Source organism: Xenopus laevis, chromosome 6S, assembly GCF_017654675.1.
Source record: "Xenopus laevis strain J_2021 chromosome 6S, Xenopus_laevis_v10.1, whole genome shotgun sequence".
NCBI lineage: Eukaryota > Metazoa > Chordata > Amphibia > Anura > Pipidae > Xenopus > Xenopus laevis.
Genome location: NC_054382.1, coordinates 44,407,397 through 44,426,123, shown reverse-complemented (window position 1 = coordinate 44,426,123; position 18,727 = coordinate 44,407,397). Strand labels below are relative to the sequence as shown.

General features: G+C 39.0%; 1 protein-coding gene across 2 annotated transcripts in view; it reads right to left on the bottom strand.

Moving 5' to 3' along the window:
• Positions 1 to 353: 353 nt before the first annotated feature.
• The window catches only part of col6a5.S (collagen type VI alpha 5 chain S homeolog), a 95,766-nt gene continuing 77,392 nt past the window's right edge, over positions 354 to 18,727 (bottom strand). The window contains exons 38-42 of one of the 2 annotated variants that reach the window (XM_041567540.1): positions 16,069 to 16,150; positions 15,700 to 15,827; positions 9,341 to 9,517; positions 4,072 to 4,110; positions 354 to 2,411 (exon numbers count right to left, since the gene is read on the bottom strand). In XM_041567540.1, the coding sequence (XP_041423474.1) occupies positions 2,245 to 2,411; positions 4,072 to 4,110; positions 9,341 to 9,517; positions 15,700 to 15,827; positions 16,069 to 16,150 (593 nt within the window). In that variant the 3' untranslated portion in view covers positions 354 to 2,244. The remainder of the gene's footprint in view (positions 2,412 to 4,071; positions 4,111 to 9,340; positions 9,518 to 15,699; positions 15,828 to 16,068; positions 16,151 to 18,727) is intronic. The other variant, XM_041567539.1, reaches the window with a different exon arrangement.

Sequence of the window (18,727 nt, the reverse complement as noted above, 5' to 3'; positions counted from 1 at the left end):
GTTCTCCCAACCTTTCTACTTTCAAATGATCTCTAAAAAACACACTTATTTAGAGAAGCTTACTTCATTCTGTTTAGCTACCAAATGCAATAACAAATGCTACACTTCTCACCTTGCTTATTTCTGATCTTGCCCACTCCCACACCTTGTTTCTCAATCCCTTCCCCTTTTAAATTGTAAGCTCTTATGCACAGGGCCTTCTTCACCTTTCATATAGATTACTGGTCGCTATGTATGTAATTCTGTATGTTCCTTATATAAACACATTTATTTTACAGCACTGCAAAAAATGTTGGTGCTCTAAAAATACATAATGATAATACTTTTCTTAATAAAACTGGACGGCAGAGATATTCCATTGAATTTAGTTTATTCACATCAGACTCAGAGTGACATTATTACAATACTACAAAATCTGTTTATATTTCACAGAGAACATTACAATTTGCAATGTCCAAAAAACATTTTGATAGAAAGTTGTTGAGCACCACTTTGATCAAGTTAACCTATGTATATGAGCACAACTCTAAAACTAGAGAAATTCAGTGGCAAAACACTGGCAGTATGTCATTAAAAACTATAATTATTTATAATATTCCTCAGTAACAAAAAATGGTCTGAAACAGAAACATATGAAATATTTTGGGTATTGTGGGCGAATGAATACACCAGAATATACTTGTAACATCTGCTTCTTGGCTTTTGTTGGGGCAAGTTTCTAAGGAAGTGCCTGAATAGTTAGTAATTTGTCCATATAGCACTAATGGGCCCCCTTAAAAACTAACAATATTAAGGCAGGCAGTACATATTGGGTTCCTGTATCAGATATGACCATCCTCAACTGGAGGGCAAAGTCTGGAATGTGGTAGTTCTGGGAATGACCAAACACTACTAGCTAAAAATGGTCACCCCTCTTTTTTTGGGCCTCATACAAGTGTGTCACTTAGGGTCTTCTGTACAATAATGGACAGTTGCCTTTGTTATCTACCTTGTCCTCAAATTAGTATAAATAAAGATAAAGAGCTCTATGTAATGAATGGCTTCCTTCTCCTAATTGCTGCCTGTGTTACTGACTGAGGAATTCAAGCAATGTAACTGGGAAGGACAACATGAATAAAATGTTTCAGTTATGTTTAATCTATGCAGTTAAAATGCATACATAAAGCCTTTTATTCTAGGGCTTATTATATATTGTGTTACTTACACAGGTGTATCTTGTCTCTTTGAATCTGGTTAAAAAACAGAATTATTCTGACTAGCATATGTTGCACTTTTTATCCAGTGACAGAGCACTTCAAATCACTTGGACATTGGCTTAAATGGGAAATGCCTGAAAACCATTGGTACTTGTGCTTTTCAGCCATGTTAATTTGCACATTATAAATCAAGGGTTTTCAACTTATCGATCAATACCTTGAACTGGCTTTTATTGTTGTTTAGGACCCTATGACTTCCTTCACTACAACAATGTGTCCGTCTTAACCAGACAGGTATGGGATCTGTTATCCAGAATGCTTGGGACCTGGGCTTTTCTGGATAAAGGGTCTTTTTGTTAAAAACATTTAAACTTTAAATAAACCCAATATGATTGTTTTTCACTAGTATGGATTCATGCAGCTTAGTCAAGATCAGGTACAATGCACTGTTTTATTATTACAGAGAAAAAAGAAATCATTTTTTAAAAACAGAATTTTTTGCTTAAAATGGGCTCTATGGGAGATGGCCTTACAATACTTCAGAGGTTTCTTGATAATAGGTTTCCGAATAATGATCCCATACATGTAAAAGCATTTTAGAACTGGATCCTGGGCTGCATAGATAACCCCTACCAGTTTGGGTCCCATAGAGAACATGCTATGAAACCCTGTTTTACAAGGAAATCCCACCAAATCCTATGCCGACAGGTTATGAAGCTACTATTGTAATCTGGAAAACGTACCTGCCTGAAAAATTTTGAAAGTCTTATGCGTGTCCTGTGTGTAGATGTTGGATCCAAATGGCCATGGCAATGTTATACAAAAGTGTAATGTTTCCTTTTCAATTGTTGTGAAGTATTTGCATAAAATAACAGAATAAAACAGCTCTTTACCTTAAATTATACCTTTTTGCAAATTACTGGCTGATTATTGGACAAATTAACAATTGAAACGACACATTTATGCTTCAATAATTTATGTTGATTCACTTTGATTTCCGCTATGTAAGCATGGTTCATAACAACAGGCGCCTCTCTGGGTCACAGGCTCATGACATGCAGATGGCTTCACACTGCCCCTGTGTGTCGAATCGGTTCCCATTTCCTCCACAGCCGCCGTACCAGAACTGCACACAGGCTTTCTTGCCTTGGTTGTAGGACCACTTGAGGATGTAATCTGCACATTCTCCTTCCTCTTGTTTCAATGTGCAGACATCTAGGGAAGGGATAAACAAGAGCAAAATAAATATATATGGTTCCCATGGAAATGAAAAGTCTGATGAATAGAAAATCTTAAAAGGGTTGTTCACCTTTAACTTAAAGGACCAGTAACGTCAAAAATTTTTACAAAAAAATTCGTTAGAATACAACAAAAAAAAAACACCAACACAAATTAAAATTTAAAATAGCAAAGCCTTTATTAAGAAATAACTTACAGAAACTCCACTTCCTGTCCTCTTCATAAACGGCGAAAGGGCGACCATCCATCTGCAGCGCTCGATTTCTCCTCCTGGCTATACACTGACAGCGTGTCCTCTGCCCGATCGCCTTCTCCAGCTCTTCTTCATCCAGCAGCAGTATGAAGGCAATGTCTCCTGCTCCTCCGCTCCAGGAATGCAGCCCTGACTGCCGACCCGTGCCCACTCCGTCACTTATCAAGGCAGCTGAAACAAAGCGGCCGCAAAAGAATGCGTCCAACACTGAGCCGGCAGGAGGAGTAAATAAAAGTAAATCATACAACCCCGGCAGGTCCGCATTGAGTGTATTAGGAGGCTGCGTCTGCACCGCTCCAGGGCGAAAGGCTGTCCCCCCCCCAAATTCTGCCGGTTCACGATTCAGCCAACAGCAGCCCAACAGCAGTTTGGAGGGAGCAGAAGCAGCTGCAGGCAGGGAGCAGCACGGCTCACCAAAAGAAGCTCGTCCTCCCGGGGTTGCCGGCTCAGTGTTGGACGCATTCTTTTGCGGCTGCTTTGTTTCAGCTGCCTTGACAGTGACGGAGTGGGCACGGGGTCGGCAGTCAGGGCTGCATTCCTGGAGCGGAGGAGCAGGAGACATCGCTTTCATACTGCTGCTGGATGAAGAAGAGCTGGAGAAGGTGATCGGGCAGAGGACACGCTGTCATTGTATAGCCAGGAGGAGAAATCGAGCGCTGCAGATGGATGGTCGCCCTTTCGCCGTTTATGAAGAGGACAGGAAGTGGAGTTTCTGTAAGTTATTTCTTAATAAAGGCTTTGCTATTTTAAATTTTAATTTGTGTTGGTGTTTTTTTTTCGTTGTATTCTAACGAAATTTTTTGTAAAAATTTTTGACGTTACTGGTCCTTTAACTTTTAGTATATTATAACATCTAATTCTAAGCAACATTTCAATTGGTCTTCATTTTATTCTTTTTTATAGGTTTTGAACGATTTGCCTTCTTCTTCTGACTCTTTCCAGCTTTCGCTCAAAAAACAAATGCTCTGTAAGGCTACACATGGATTATTGCTACTATTTATTACTTAACTTTCTATTCAGGCCTCTCCTATTCACTTTTCAGTCTCGCATTCAAATTAAATGTAAACAATAAATAAATGGATTAGGCTGGTTTTGCTTCCAATAAGGATTAATTATTTCTTAGTTGGGTACAATATACTGTTTTATTATTAAAGAGTCAAAGGGAATCATTTTTAAATTTTGAATTATTTGAGTAAAATGGAGCCTTTTGGACAATGGGTTTTCATGTAACTAGTCCAAAACCTGTTGTAACATTGTCAGTAACTAATGTTTTTACTGGCTAGTTGGCATCTTTACTGGTGTGTAAATTCAAATTATTTGCATTTTTAACTGTGGCATATCCTTTTAATCAATGGCATTTGCAGAGATAATCTTTTAACATACCTTTCTTAAGGCTCCGCACTTCCCCATTAGCTTTTTTACCTATAAAAGTATAAGTAAAAATTAAAACATTGTTTTCTGTCCAGCTTTTTTTTTAAAGTTGTTAACAATAGAAAAACGCTTGACTGCTCACTGTGGATTCAAAGTGCAAATTGGCAAATACTATTGAAAAAAAGAATTCCTAGTGCCAGAGAGGTGGTTAATAGGAACATACATACTTATAACTGCAACTATACAAAATTTGTTTTAGGGAAACTTAGATAAGAAATGTAAATCGTCCACTTGCTGCCCAAGTCATATTGTGCACTAAACTTCAGATGTATTTGTATATCTACACATGCCAAATTCATAAAATTTGCACTTTAAAACATTTTATTATATTTCATATGAATAACCGGGTAAATCCATTTAAATTTGTGAAAAATAAACATAAGAATCAGGGAAACTGAAACTACTCCACGTTCAGTGTTTGTAAAGTAGATAATTAGATTTACTATGCAGGGGGGTTTTCTGATTACTGGGAATCTATCTACCCAACATGGAGTAGCTTGCACTTTCCCTGTTGGTCCTGATTAGCTCAAGATATAGCAAATACAAATAGATATTTCATGATTAAAATAATAGGCGAAAAGTGTTGAACAAGGGTGTATATTTCCCCCACGGGCAATCCTTGGGGGGCTGCCATCTGATGCCGCCCCCCTCTCCCAATCCATGCTTAAAACACCAGCATTGGAGCTGGTCAAAGGGGGGCAACATCACTAGTGCAATGAGTGCAATAGCTCGCTCTGCACTAACAGAGCCGAATTTCCAGGTAAAAACCTGAATATTCATCTCTCACTTACACAAGGTTCTCGCTTTGTCTCATGGCAGAAGCGGCCCTGATTTCCCCTTTAGTTGAAAGTCTTAATATCTACATAGGAGAATACTGGGTCAGGGACACCAGAAACCCACAAAACAGGCAATCAAAAAAGTGATTAAAAAAAATCTTTATTTATACCATCAACAAAAAGCCTTATGCGTTTCATGTGCACATGGCACATAGGAGCCTATGTCATAACAGTTAGTCCTAGGTCTGGGGCTGGAGCACCTAGACCACTATATGTATGTTGGTGAGTTTCTACCAGTTGCATTTGGTACCTTCTGTTTTTTATTTAAATCGAAACCCTCTTTTATATAAAAATCATTTTGTGGTGAAGATACGATAATAATTGGCCATACCCTTCCCTGAATTATGATGCAGTATTTTGTGCAGCTCGTGTATCCTGTTTGAATAAGTCTCATCCGTTTCTGAACACATAGTAGATTCCATCTTCTGTGCGTACTTCCATATATATGTCGCCCTAAATTTTTATTGGAATTAAAACTTCTAATTGATTCTAGAAAGCTTGCCACCTACCAAATATACAATGCTGTCCCAAATTCAGCTTTCTTAATCCTGATTAGTTATGCATGTTTAAACATTACTTTTCATAGAACTACAGAATATTGGTTTTATATGATTTTCCAGTCTGAGAAATTAACTCCCATGCAACTCTTATTCCTTAGATACAGGTTTGCAATGAAGAAAACAGACAATGAATAACAAATATGTTATTCTCTGGTTTAGTGCAGAAATGTTGATCGTGAGCTAATTAAAAATAACACTGTCACAGTTGCTGTTTTATGCCAAAAAGAACATTATAAGTCATTGGATATGATGAATTAGGGCTCTACCCTTCATAAAACTGAGAAATAAGCAAAGTGGTAATCAGGCAGACACTGCGCCCTCTAATATTCTATAATTGCCTATAAAGTGTCATAACCAACTAATGCTAAGTTACTGGAAAATCTCTTTTCTGTCCTTTAAATAATTCTCATAGTTACTGTTTGGAAATCTTAATGCTTTTAAACAGCCAGTCCATTTAAGGACTGGCTGTTTAAAAGCATTAAGATTTCCAAACAGTAACTATGAGAATTATTTATATTAACTGGAGAGCGAGTGCAAATAGTGAAGCCAAGAAATGGAGGAAAGAAACCAGCCACCAAATATGAAAATCCCAGAACCATATCACAAGCAGAATCTCCAGAGTCTTCCCTTTGATTTGCACTTGGGTTGAAAGGAGTTTGGAGTATATTTCCATTGTAGCCTTTTGCTAATATTTTCAAAGAAAAATTATCTTAAATCCCTTCCCACTGGGAAGAATGAGAGATGCACCAAGTAGACCTTGGGAACTGGGAAATCATATCAACTGTGCACAGCTAAAAGAGTGAACATAAAGAAGTTCTTGTAGAATTCTACACATGGGTTATACGGTATAATAAAAGGTGCAAAGTTTGCTGCAGGTCTAATCGTGTAAAGCAACCAATTAGCAGTTAGTATTTTGTGAACATCTAGGGGTTGCTGCAACTTTTATTACGTATGGGGTACGCTGTTTTGGTTGACCTACAGGCAAATTCCAAAGGCAGCCTCACAGTATTTCAAAGTGAGATGAACATCTGCAGCCCCCAAACCTGCAGGGTTTATGATAAATTAGGATGCATTCTGAGTCAATGAAGGACTGAAACTTAGGGGCCTAGTTATCAAAATCCAGTGGCTGCTTGTAAAAGCTGTGACACAAAAACGTCACCCACTGCCATTTTTTTTGCACTTTTTTTTTTACTGTCAGAAATTATTTGCTGTCTGAATTTTCCAATACCGAATTAGAGGGCATAAATTAATACTTGTATAATTATAAATTCAGCATGTTTTTCTGCTTTTTACACTTTTTTCCATATTAATACATTTTACATTGCATGATAGGTCTCATATTGTATAATTACCTCATTTTAAATGAAATCTGCTCAGAGCCACATAAAGGCTAAATGGGTCCATAGACAGGGTATTGCTTCAGGGCCCCATCTGCTTCTAGAATCACATTTTCACTATATTCACAATGTGCTCAGCAAAAATCTCATTGTCCATAAACTGCTCTCCTAGTAGATAGTATACTGAGAAGCTTCAAAGTTGAACCTCCTTTCCAAAGATCAACAAGAGAAGATTTTTGCTGATCGCATTTTGAGCAGAACCAGGTCACTTTGCATCAGCATTTCAATTGTAGAAAATTCTGTTTTTTTTAGGTTGGTGTCTATTTCACCTAACAGGTAACTTGGCCCTGTAGCTACTGGGAAGTATGCAATTACATATGGCTTTTGACAACTACACAAATGTGGTTCCGAACTGATTAAGCTGAGTAGAGGAGAAGTGAAATTTGGATTTATATTTATACAATTGGGGATATTTCTGCTCTGACAATACAGAATAGTAAGCATTAAAACAGGTAATAAACAGCTAGAAATAGGATATGAGCCAAATGAGCTCTAGTGCAGTTAAGTTAGCTATATCTATGCAAGTTTTTCTCATTAGGCTGTATACATCGCATAATCACAATTTAAAGGACGAGTAAGCCTAAAAATCTACAATTGTTCAGTGTATTTTCAAGCACTTTTGCAATTTACATTATTTTTTCCGTTTCAGAAATAAGTTTTCATTAACTGCCAATAAATCAGGGGCGCTCCACCAATGAGGCGAGTTGTAACTAATGCTGCTTCTGGTAACTAAGAGCCGAATTTCCGGTTTTCAACCCGGAAATTCGGCTCTTCTAGTGCAGAGAACGCAATTGCGCTCTCTGCACTAGCGACGTGCAGCGCCCCCGACCCCCTCTGGCACTGAAAAGGTGAGCGCCGTGAGGGGGGGTGGGGGCGGCAATGGAAGGCCGTCTCAGGCGGCATAAAGGCAAGGATCGGCGCTGAATATAATGAACTGCTGGTCAGTTCCTGTAACTGAACTGTCAAGGACAGTAAAAGAGATTTACCTTTAGAAGGAAAATAGAAAATAGCTCTGATGTTGCGCTGTTCAGGAAAGAGATGAAAAAATGCCATTTGAGGCTTCTGATCTCTTTTCTGGGCAAAGGCAACACCAGAACACTTCTTTGTTTTCCTTTCTCTTTGACTGACCACCAGATTACACTGTTTACAATGTAGAAAAGCACCCTGAACAATTTTACATTTATGTTTTTAAATGTTTATTTTTACATAAATGACAAGACTGGAAATGAGTGATCTTAAGCTTGCAATTTGAAACTGGTGTTGCAATAATAACTGGCTTGCGTGGCTTCAAATGTATTGTAATCCTAGCCCTCTCTCTGTACCATGTTCATCTGTGTTATATCTATGCTAATAAATATCATTTGAATAACTTTCAAATCACACTAGAAAAACATTTAATGGTAATGGGGCGACTGATGGGGGTATCTGGCCACCTGACTCGTCAACAGATCAGTTTGATATACTGATCATGATGATAATTTTGCAGAATGTTAAAGCACACTCCATGTGCATAGCATTTCTAAAGATGCTTATTTGGATTATTAGCTAGCTGTTTTTTTTGCTAGCATTGGTCAGTCTACTTTTAAAAACCAAGTGGCTTGTTAGGGAAGGGGCAAACACACACACAAGCAACAATGACTGGCTGACTGACTAGCATAAATATGGTTACATTATTTTATGTATAAACAAAGATAAGTAATTTGGCGACAACAAAAAGATCAATCAATGAGCTGCTGGAGAATGCCGAGATTTACAGACTAAAAGATGTGATGGGTGCATCTCCCTGTATTATGTCACTAATATATACTTAGATGTATCTCATATCCACTGAAGACATTACTCATTGTCTTTTTAATTCCCCAACCGTCATGACTGGATTTTACATTGTAGAATTAATGTGCTGACATAGGACTAACACAGAGTGCTTAAACAGAGTCTATATTTTTCTTTCTCTCTTGAGAGTCTATATTTTTTCTATGAAACCCAAATGGAAAAAAATGTTTTTGGCAATGCAACAAAAAATTTCATTATAAGGCCAGATTGTTATTTTCAATCATTTTGTTGAATTCACTCTCTCCCCTCTTTATCTTTTCTGACATCCAACCCGCTGCGAGGTTGCTAAGATCAGTGATCAATAATTGACATGGGGTCAAATAGAAATCGGCATTTAGTTGGGCTATTTCTAAGATCAGATGGTGTATCCCCAGCAAGGCCAATATCACAAAATACTGATCCACCACATTGTCCCAACATCTTACAATACCTTTAGCCTGTCAAGCTTAATTTATACATAGCAAACATAACTTTAAAATCTTGTATAAGAACATTAAGTAACTTAGCTGCCTAAACCATAGCAAAGCCAGTTTACAAGATCTGTAAAATTATACCAAAAAAGTCAATGTTTATCCTGTTGGGACCATAAACTTACTTTTGGAAGAGCAAGTTTGCAGACACTCAGTTTCAGAGCTAAATCTGTTTCCATTACCATCACAACCTCCATACCAGAACTGGGAGCATGCATCAATAGCTTTTATATAAAACCACATGCGCTGATAGTCCCTGCACGCTGTGCCATGGTTCACATCCAATAAGCAGATGTCTGCAACTAAAACAAGTTGAATTAAAGATGTAATACCTCATGTCCCTTAGCTATTTAATCACATGAAGAAATGCAAACCACTCTAAACCTGCAGGAAGTTGTCAATTAAGATATAAACCATGACCCATGAATCTAAAACAACCAGCTTCAAGCTGTTACGGGATGGTTGGCGCTGTAGGCAGGATATTCACATCTTATATTTTATACAGGTATTTGGTACATACAGTTTATTTGGCCAACATATGTATGGCACTCTGTGGAGTGCAAAATCGAATATATATAAACCCCCAAAGAGGGAATACGTATAAGAATCGATCAGCGCCTGTGGCAACAGAAATAAAAAACAAACATAGCGCAATACGTTTACAATGTAAAATATCACCCCGTGCATGCACTGGATGTTAAGTGGATGTGTTTTCCCCTTCTCCTTCGGGTGACTGTTAATGAGTAAAAGTGGCAATACAGGTGAACAGAGGGACGGAAGAGTGCTTTTCCTGTGAAGATGGAATATATTCCAGGGATGCAGATGCCTCCACCTTCTATATAAAATGCCTACTTACAAACCACTGCCGTGGTAGGGTGCGTTTAACATGAAGCTCTCTCAGGTTTCTCCTCCAGCGTTCACAACTCCTTCCAAGTTCCCAAAGCAGGAATACAAACCGATAATAGTGTAACACCGTTTATTTAAAACATAATTAAAAGCAATTAAAATTCACACTCACATTTCCCTTACGGGTTTTTGCGCATTGAGTCCAAAAAACAGTTTTTCTGGGGTCCCCAGGGGCAGTCCTGCCAGCTCGCTCCAAATTCTTGTCTGCTCACTCCAGGTGCCTTGGTCTAGGTTATTGTGTCCCCCAAGCTATGCCTAGACCAAGACACCTTGGGACCCCAGAAAAACTGTTTTTTGGACTCAATGCGCAAAAACCCGTAAGGGAAATGTGAGTGTGAATTTTAATTGCTTTTAATTATGTTTTAAATAAACGGTGTTACACTATTATCGGTTTGTACTCCTGCTTTGGGAACTTGGAAGGAGTTGTGAACGCTGGAGGAGAAACCTGAGAGAGCTTCATGTTAAACACACCCTACCACGGCAGTGGTTTGTAAGTAGGCATTTTATATAGAAGGTGGAGGCATCTGCATCCCTGGAATATATTCCATCTTCACAGGAAAAGCACTCTTCCGTCCCTCTGTTCACCTGTATTGCCACTTTTACTCATTAACAGTCACCCGAAGGAGAAGGGGAAAACACATCCACTTAACATCCAGTGCATGCACGGGGTGATATTTTACATTGTAAACGTATTGCGCTATGTTTGTTTTTTATTTCTGTTGCCACAGGCGCTGATCGCTTCTTATACGTATTCCCTCTTTGGGGGTTTATATATATTCGATTTTGGATTCATATACAGTTGAGAGACTGTGAAGGGGTCGGCAAGAAATAATCTAAGAGACTGACATTTTTTATTGGGCTGCATTTTGTAAGCTATATTGTTTTTACTCTGTGGAGTGCACCTTTACAAATATACTGTATTTATATCTGATTAGAATGTGTTTACTGCTCAGCATAGAAAAAAAGAGGAATCATTTATGCCAGGTAAAATAAATAATTTTTTAGGTAGTGCTGGGATTGCAGAAAGCCATTTAGGGCAAGGTCTGGGAAGGCATGATCAATGTTCCAGATAAAATTGAAAGCCAAGTTCAAAAGTCAGTAAGGTTAAGATTTGAGGTTAGTTGCTGGCTTAGGTATTCTTGGAACTATGACTGAAATAACAATGTTTTCTAGAACCTTGTTAAGAGCTTTGGAGTCCCTGCAGAAATATTGGACGTTAAAAGGGCAATTAAGCTGAAAAAGTATGAAGACAGACATGCTGACTTGATCATCCCTTGACTAACTTTACATATATTTATGAATGATTTATGAATAGTTTATTTAACTATTTCAGCTTGCTTTAATGTTTCTTTAGAAAAGATACTTCAGTATAACACTACCAATGAATACATTTAAGTTTCTTAGCAAAATACTGTGAGCTTATTCAGGGTTTGGGTACCCACAGAAAGCATTTTCACATATTAGAAATACACATTCATGAACTCTCACATGTTGTATCTGCTAACCTTGGGAAGATTCTCTGGAAGTTGTACAGTTGTCATAACAGATAACACCCCACATTAATAAAGAATTCATCTTATCTTTCAAGTCTTTATGAATAACCCAAGATTTATGAATAACCCCATTGCTGCCAGTTTCATGCAGTTATTAGTTACAGGGAATTTCTGCCTGGTTTTGGAACTGGTCATGTTCCTCCAGGTGAAACCCGCTTTCATTAATATGGATGTTCACTTTTAACTAGTCAAAAATAGACTGTACTTCAAATATTTGTTATTGTGTGTGCATTTTCAATTATTTGAACTTTTATTGTACACAACAGTGTTGATAACATTTCAATTGCAATTGCTTTGCAGGGTAATCAAACCAAATCTTTAAGTTTTAGAGCATTGATCCCATTAACCAGATACAATTGTAAAAGGAAAAGGAAAGGCTAAATCAGTAGTTGCTTGCCTGTTACACAGGCTGGTGCTCTTGTTGACCAAAATATGCCCCAAACTAGGTTGCTGCATGTGGGGGCCTCTTCATCATATTCCTTTTTCTAGTGGGCTCTCCATTGGTCATTCTGTAGAGCACATGTACCGCAAAGAGATTGTAGTAAAAATTCTGTACTGTGCATGCAAGTGCCCCAAGGCAGACTAAGGAGGAGACCAGTAGAAGAGGAAAAACATTGCAGTGTGATCCTAAAACATGAATCTGAGCCCGAAGAAGAGAAGCACATGCCCAGGGTAATGGGTAAATCACTGGGTGGTGCCTAACATCTTAGTACCCTCTAGTGTTTTAATCTTTGCTTGTCCTTTAAGCTTAGGTTGAAAAGGTACAAAATATTAAGTCACTTAATTAAAAACATTACAAAAAAATCTAAAAATCCCCTGGCTCCTCCAAACTAAACATTAGCCACAGATCAATTGGGCAGGTTAGAAAACCCAGTTGGGTAAATGATCTGATTGCAACTGAACAAACAAAGGGATCATGAATTGAATTCTCAGCTTGAGCTGGCCATGCTTACTTTGCATCCTTGATTAACATTAAAATAGAGGTAGAATGTTTCCAAGATTTCCAAAACTCATTTCACTCCCCTTATATAATATGGGTTCCAAAAACAAATTAATATTCCATGGTTTAAGGTGTTTTTCCTGAATTTAGTTTACATTGCACATAGTCCAGTGGAGGTTTCTGCTTTTATATTGTAGCTGCATTACGCTAATTGCACTAAAAAAGGACCCCAAACAGCCACTGCAATTGTTAGACCATAGGTAGATTCTATCAAATACGAGAAGGGGGGGAGGCCACCAAATTTCTATAAAATAGTATAAAGTATAGAGTATAAAATCCAGTAAATACATACTACTACTATTGAATTTGTGCCTACAAACATCAACGGGTCAAGTCATTAAACAGCATGTAAAGGCAAAAAAATAAAATCCAATTTTTACTTTCTTTAATGAAAAAGAAACCTATCTCCAATATACTTTAGTTAAAAAATGTGTACCGTTTTTATAAGAAACCTGAATGTATGCAGTAAAATCCTCCTTTCAGGAATTGTCAGATGGTCCCTAACTGCTGAGCAGGGAAACAATCATACTTATGAACAGCAGGGGGAGCCCCCACCTTACTTCCGAGCCATACAGAACTCAAGCAGCTTTGTTTATGACAATCCCTAAGCAGCCCAGACCACACTGAGCATGTGCACTTAGTCTTAGTCTTGCAAAGATGTTTAATAAAGTTACAAGGTAGTGACTCCCTTTAGAGCAAAAAATGAAATCGCCGCTAACCAAGAGAGGGGATCAACTTCCGGTTCTTGAGGCAGCCCTCCATGCCGGCCCGGTACGGCACTATAGCGAACAAAACAGGCACTGAAAGTGGGAAGGAGGGTGGCGTTTCGTGACCACGAAACGCGTCAAGCTACACTCACCCTGCCTGCTTGTACTGTCAATTTTAAGGATTTCATTAAAGTTTATCTGTTTTAACCTATCTTCTGGTTCCACCGCTTTTGATGACCTTCCGGACGCCACCCTCCTTCCCACTTTCAGTGCCTGTTTTGGTGACTCCCTTTAGCCAACTTTGAAAGCATAAATTATTTGTTTGATTAGGCTTGTGGTGCAGTAAGTTCACGTTTATATTTAGTATACAAAATACAGCATTTCTAGCCTTATTCTATTTTAGACTTTACATGCCTTTTAACATATAAGCATTCCCTTCTGCAGTGTAAGATGGTTTATATTCTAAAACAAATCAGTCAAGTTCATACTGACAAACCAAAACAATGCGCCAATGATAAAGTGCCTAGTTTGCGGGCACAAAACGCGTTACAATGTAATCTGAATGTGTGTCTGAACATGTCTGAATAAGTCTGAATGAGTTGTTACTAAAGATATCAGACTCCGAGACATACTTTGATCAGTGCTCCGTAGTGATTCAGGCAGAGCCGGGCCAACCCAGACAGGCGCCCTAGGCAACCTGGCCGGGCTTGGGTGCGCATGCGCGAAACTGCACTCGAGCGTGCATGCGTAGAACTGCATGCGCACATGTGCAGAAGCGCAATTACAAGAAAATATCCGTGGCAGTCGGGGAGAGACAGGACCGGACAATATGGTAGGCGTCAGAGCAGGTACGTGCCTGGTGCCCCCCCCAGCTTGCGCCCTAGGCACGTGCCTACTCTGCCTACCCCTAGTTCCGGCCCATTCAGGAGTTGAAGTTTATACTAAGCTACAGTAGTTATTCATTGTTGATCCAGAGTGTGCCAGACCATAGGCAGAGACACACGCTCAGATTTGGTGAGATTTAGTTGCCCGGCGATAAATTGCCTCTTCTTCGGGCGACATATCTCCCCTAATTGCCTCCTGCCGGCTAGAATCTAGATCGTCGGTGGTATGGCACTTGGAGTGCTTCGTTTTCCAAAGTCAGCCAACGTTTCTGCAACTTCGGGCGACTTCGGAAAATGAAGCGCACCGAGTGCCATCCCACCAGCGGTTTACATTCTAGCTGGCGGGAGGCAGTTCGGGAAGATTAGTCGCCCCAAAGAAGAGGCGTTTTGTCGCCAGGCAACTAATCTCCCTTGAATCCCTCGAATCTGCTTTGTTGTAAGTCTCTCTGCACTTTCCGCTCGATCTCTTAAAAGCTATTGAAATTCTAACCGACACAAACTCACCCACATTATTGTTTAAAGAAACATCCCTCCTTTTAGTGGATACTAATGAGGTGAGAAGGGTTATTTATGCATTACTTGAAGGATGAAATGTAGCATGTTTCCTGTATTTGTGCGTTTTAGTGTGTTTGGTAAGGCATACTCAGAGTGTTGTTTTGAGTGACTCTATATATGATAATATGAATATCGTGTAAATTAAATCATTCTAAACAGTGCTTAGTGAAGTCATCAGTTATAATCAGAGTTTAGTGATGTACCACTTAATGAAAAATATTAGGCTATTAGTAGTTACCTTCAGCCTTGTTAATTTATATGGTCATGGAACTCCTTGGGCTGGGTATTATTCACATATGATTACAAAGTTTTTGAATAGCATATTTCTTATCAATTCAGTTTGTTTCCACCACATCTATAAAATACTGCAACATATTTCCCTCTTAAATATATATACTGTGAGGAAGCACAGAATCAAGAAAATTCCTGGTGCAGAATATCCAGATATGTACTGTATGTGCTCAGTAATAAGTGCAAAAGCACATCGACCATGTCAGTATGGTAACCCCACTAATAAAGGTAATAAGAAACCAGAGAGGATTCTTATTACCTTTATTACCTTTATTAGTGGGGTTACTGACAAGGTGGATGTGCTTTACTGAGCACATACATATCTAGATATTCTGCACCAGGAGTTTTCCTTTTTGAGCTTCCCCACAGAATATTCAAGCCTTTGTGTTAGTCCTGCAAGGTAGACACGTTTGGTGGGAATCGCAATCAAACACTTATACCTCAAATACAGTGCAGATTGGACTTTGCTGGTTTTAATATTACCCTCTTAGAATTTGAGAGCGTAAATTTAGACTAGTAATCAACTAAATTCCCTTAGAGCAAATAGAACTACCAACAAAAATTCACCCCTTATAATAAGGCACACACCTTTGTTTATGATAATTTTCTCTGTTTTTTTCCCCACAATTTCTTCCGGTGCAGGTGTACCAAAAATCTCCACTACTTCAATTGTCTCATCTGTTGTAACAAGTTTTGTCAACTCTGTGCCAGGCAAGCTGTAGGAATAAACAATATTGTAAAGGCAATGAATTAATGAAATAAAGTCTATATGTTGGTAGAGTCATAAACACTATTTATAGTTTATTGGCTAACAAATAAGTCAGATTTCTTGATTAACAAATGCGAGTCCCGGTGTAATTGTGACAGCACATTAAGCTGCATTATTTAGCAACTTATGCACAATGTATAAATATGGGCACAAAGAAATGCTGAATTTGGTAAATTCTGTATCCATACCTTTCTAACACTGAGAAAGACGAGTCCCCACGCCCTTGACACTCTGCTTGCAGTGCTGCGGGTGGGTAGCGATTAAAGTCACCTATGAAAACAAGAATTCAGGCTCAGTTTCAAATGTTAAAATGCAATTATAGCCACACAATTAGGTAATGTATAAAGAGGAGGTGGAATATTAGATTTGCAAATTATTAGCAGAGTGCAGAGCAGCACAGAGGGCCAGTCTGAAGGCAAATTAAGAAGAGACTGGGGATAAACAATTATTTACTGTCTTGGATATAGCTACAATTATATCAGTTCTACATATATACCTTACCTTATTATAAGCTAAGAGGCACAAATAAAATTTAGCATGCCAAAAGAGAGCCTGAGCTCTCATCTTGTCCTGTGACAAAAGTTTTCCTGTACTTTTTGCATGTGCACTCGTAAGGCCCCTAGCTCTAAGGGTACAAGGTCCATACAGGGTCGTTTTATCAACAAAATAGACTGCATGTGTCTGTATCCAGGCCAACACAGTGGTTCTGGATGCAGGCAAGAAAAACAGCTGTTGCCAGCATAGGGACTGATTATCAACCAGTGGCGGAACTACCGGGGGAGCAGGGGGTGCAACCGGGCCAGGGCCCGCACCCCCTCAGGGCCCCCCGGCAGCTCGTGCACCACTCAGTTCGGCGGCCGTTTCCGGCCGTACAGAGGGGGGCGGGCCCCCCGCTGCACGTCCCGTGCCAGGGCCCCCCCCCCTCTAGTTACGCCTCTGTTCTCAACTTGCAATTTTCTGCAGGCAGAGAATCAGCACCATGTGACATTAGCCTAAGGGTGCCCAATAGAACAATTGTTGTACAGGAAACAGCACTTTTATAAGCATGTTTTCAATATTTTACCTAGGAGTTACATTTTTATAAAGATTTAAAAAGTTTTTGCAATATTTACTTAGGAATTTCTTCATTGGGTTTTCTCACCCAAATTTTTGACCACATCGATGATGACAGAAATTCTTATAATCAGTTTTATAAAAGCTTAGTGGGACTAGGTGGAAAAACAGGAACAAATCTCAGCTTGTGAAAGATACATTTTCACAATGGATGCCTATGTTGAGTTCATGGTTGTCAGGAAAATGTGTAGTTCATTACAGTAAAAACTTTAAAATCTAAAATGCAGAGATATACATTTTTTGTCACTGGCAAGAAAAAAATTAAAAGTCAAGATATTTTAGCAATATTTGAACTATTAAATGTATTACTATCTCTGCCTTTTCAACATACTGAATATAGTTCTTTTCCCCCTAGGCAAGGAAACTAAGGTGAAACAATAAATATTCAGAAAACTCCAACTCTTCTCCCTTTATGACCTAAGCTTATTCAATTGTGCTTATATAGAAAAAGTGCATAAGCAATATCTGAACTTTCCGAAATAATATACATTTTGTTATACAGTCATACCTGATTACATAAATTGAATAGAAAACATGATGCCTTTGACAGCACTTTATGGAGATTATGTATTATTCACATTGGTCCCTGCCCCAGTGGAGCTTACAATCTAAGCTCCCTAGTGTAAATTTTATCAGGTTCCAAGTAACCTGCCTGTATGTTTGTGGTGTGTGTGAGGAAACACTTGGAGAACATATAATGTGTGGTAAACAGTTTCTCTTGAAAGTAGAGGGACTCAAGTTCCAGAATTCATCACTTCACAATGGAGCATCATGAGTAAGGTTACTACCTGGCATAGCTGGTAAATCACCAGCTAGGGCCAGTATTGTCAATGTACTTGCCAGTAAATTTATGAAGCCTTATACTGTAAATACCTCCCTTCCCCTCTGCCGATCACCCTGATACCAGAAAGCCCGCTTATTTACCCGCCTGGTCCTCCTATTCCCATCCAAATATTCCTGCCCATTTACACCCCCCATATGTCATAGTCCCCCTCTGTGAGACGTCACGTTCCCCCCCTCTGAGAACTGAAGGTCAGTATTAATGAAGAAAAAAGGTGGCAATCCTAATCATGAGGCAGAGATTTCATGGTTCCTTTGAATATCAATAGACTACCATGGTTTCCTATCAGTGTGATGAATCAGGTATGTCTGTGTAAAAAAAAAGTCTATATTTTTTTGCACACACATGTACAATGATGTCACATGGGAGGCCATAGTGGCCTGTGAGCGGACCCCTGAGGGGTGAGTGGCGGAGGGGAGAGCAGAGCAGCAGAGGGGAGAGCAAACAATGGGCTAGTGGTAGGTAGAAGACCCTTTAACACGTACCTGCCCAGCGCCCCCTATCGTTGCACCCTTAGCAGGTAGTTTTTCTGCCTACCCATAGTTCCACCCCTGTTTGGACCCTGCAAAGTAAATAATTCAATTCCTTGCTTGCAACATCCTCCCTTCCCTCTTTATGGAGCCCTAGTTATCTAATTATTTACCTTGCAAGGACCAAACATTAAGTGGCTTAAATCTCTCTCTGCCCCATTTAGCTTCAGAAATGACTAAGACTATAGATTTTTTTGTGAATATACCAAAAGTGTGTTCAGCACAAGCCTATTCATTGAACTCATGTTAAAAAAGTGGTATACTAACTCTTTAAGGTTCCCACATAACTATGTTATCTGGGACCAAGTCTTGTTTCAGTGTTACGGTCCCTAGGGAAATTTGTACCAGGGAGATATGCTCTGC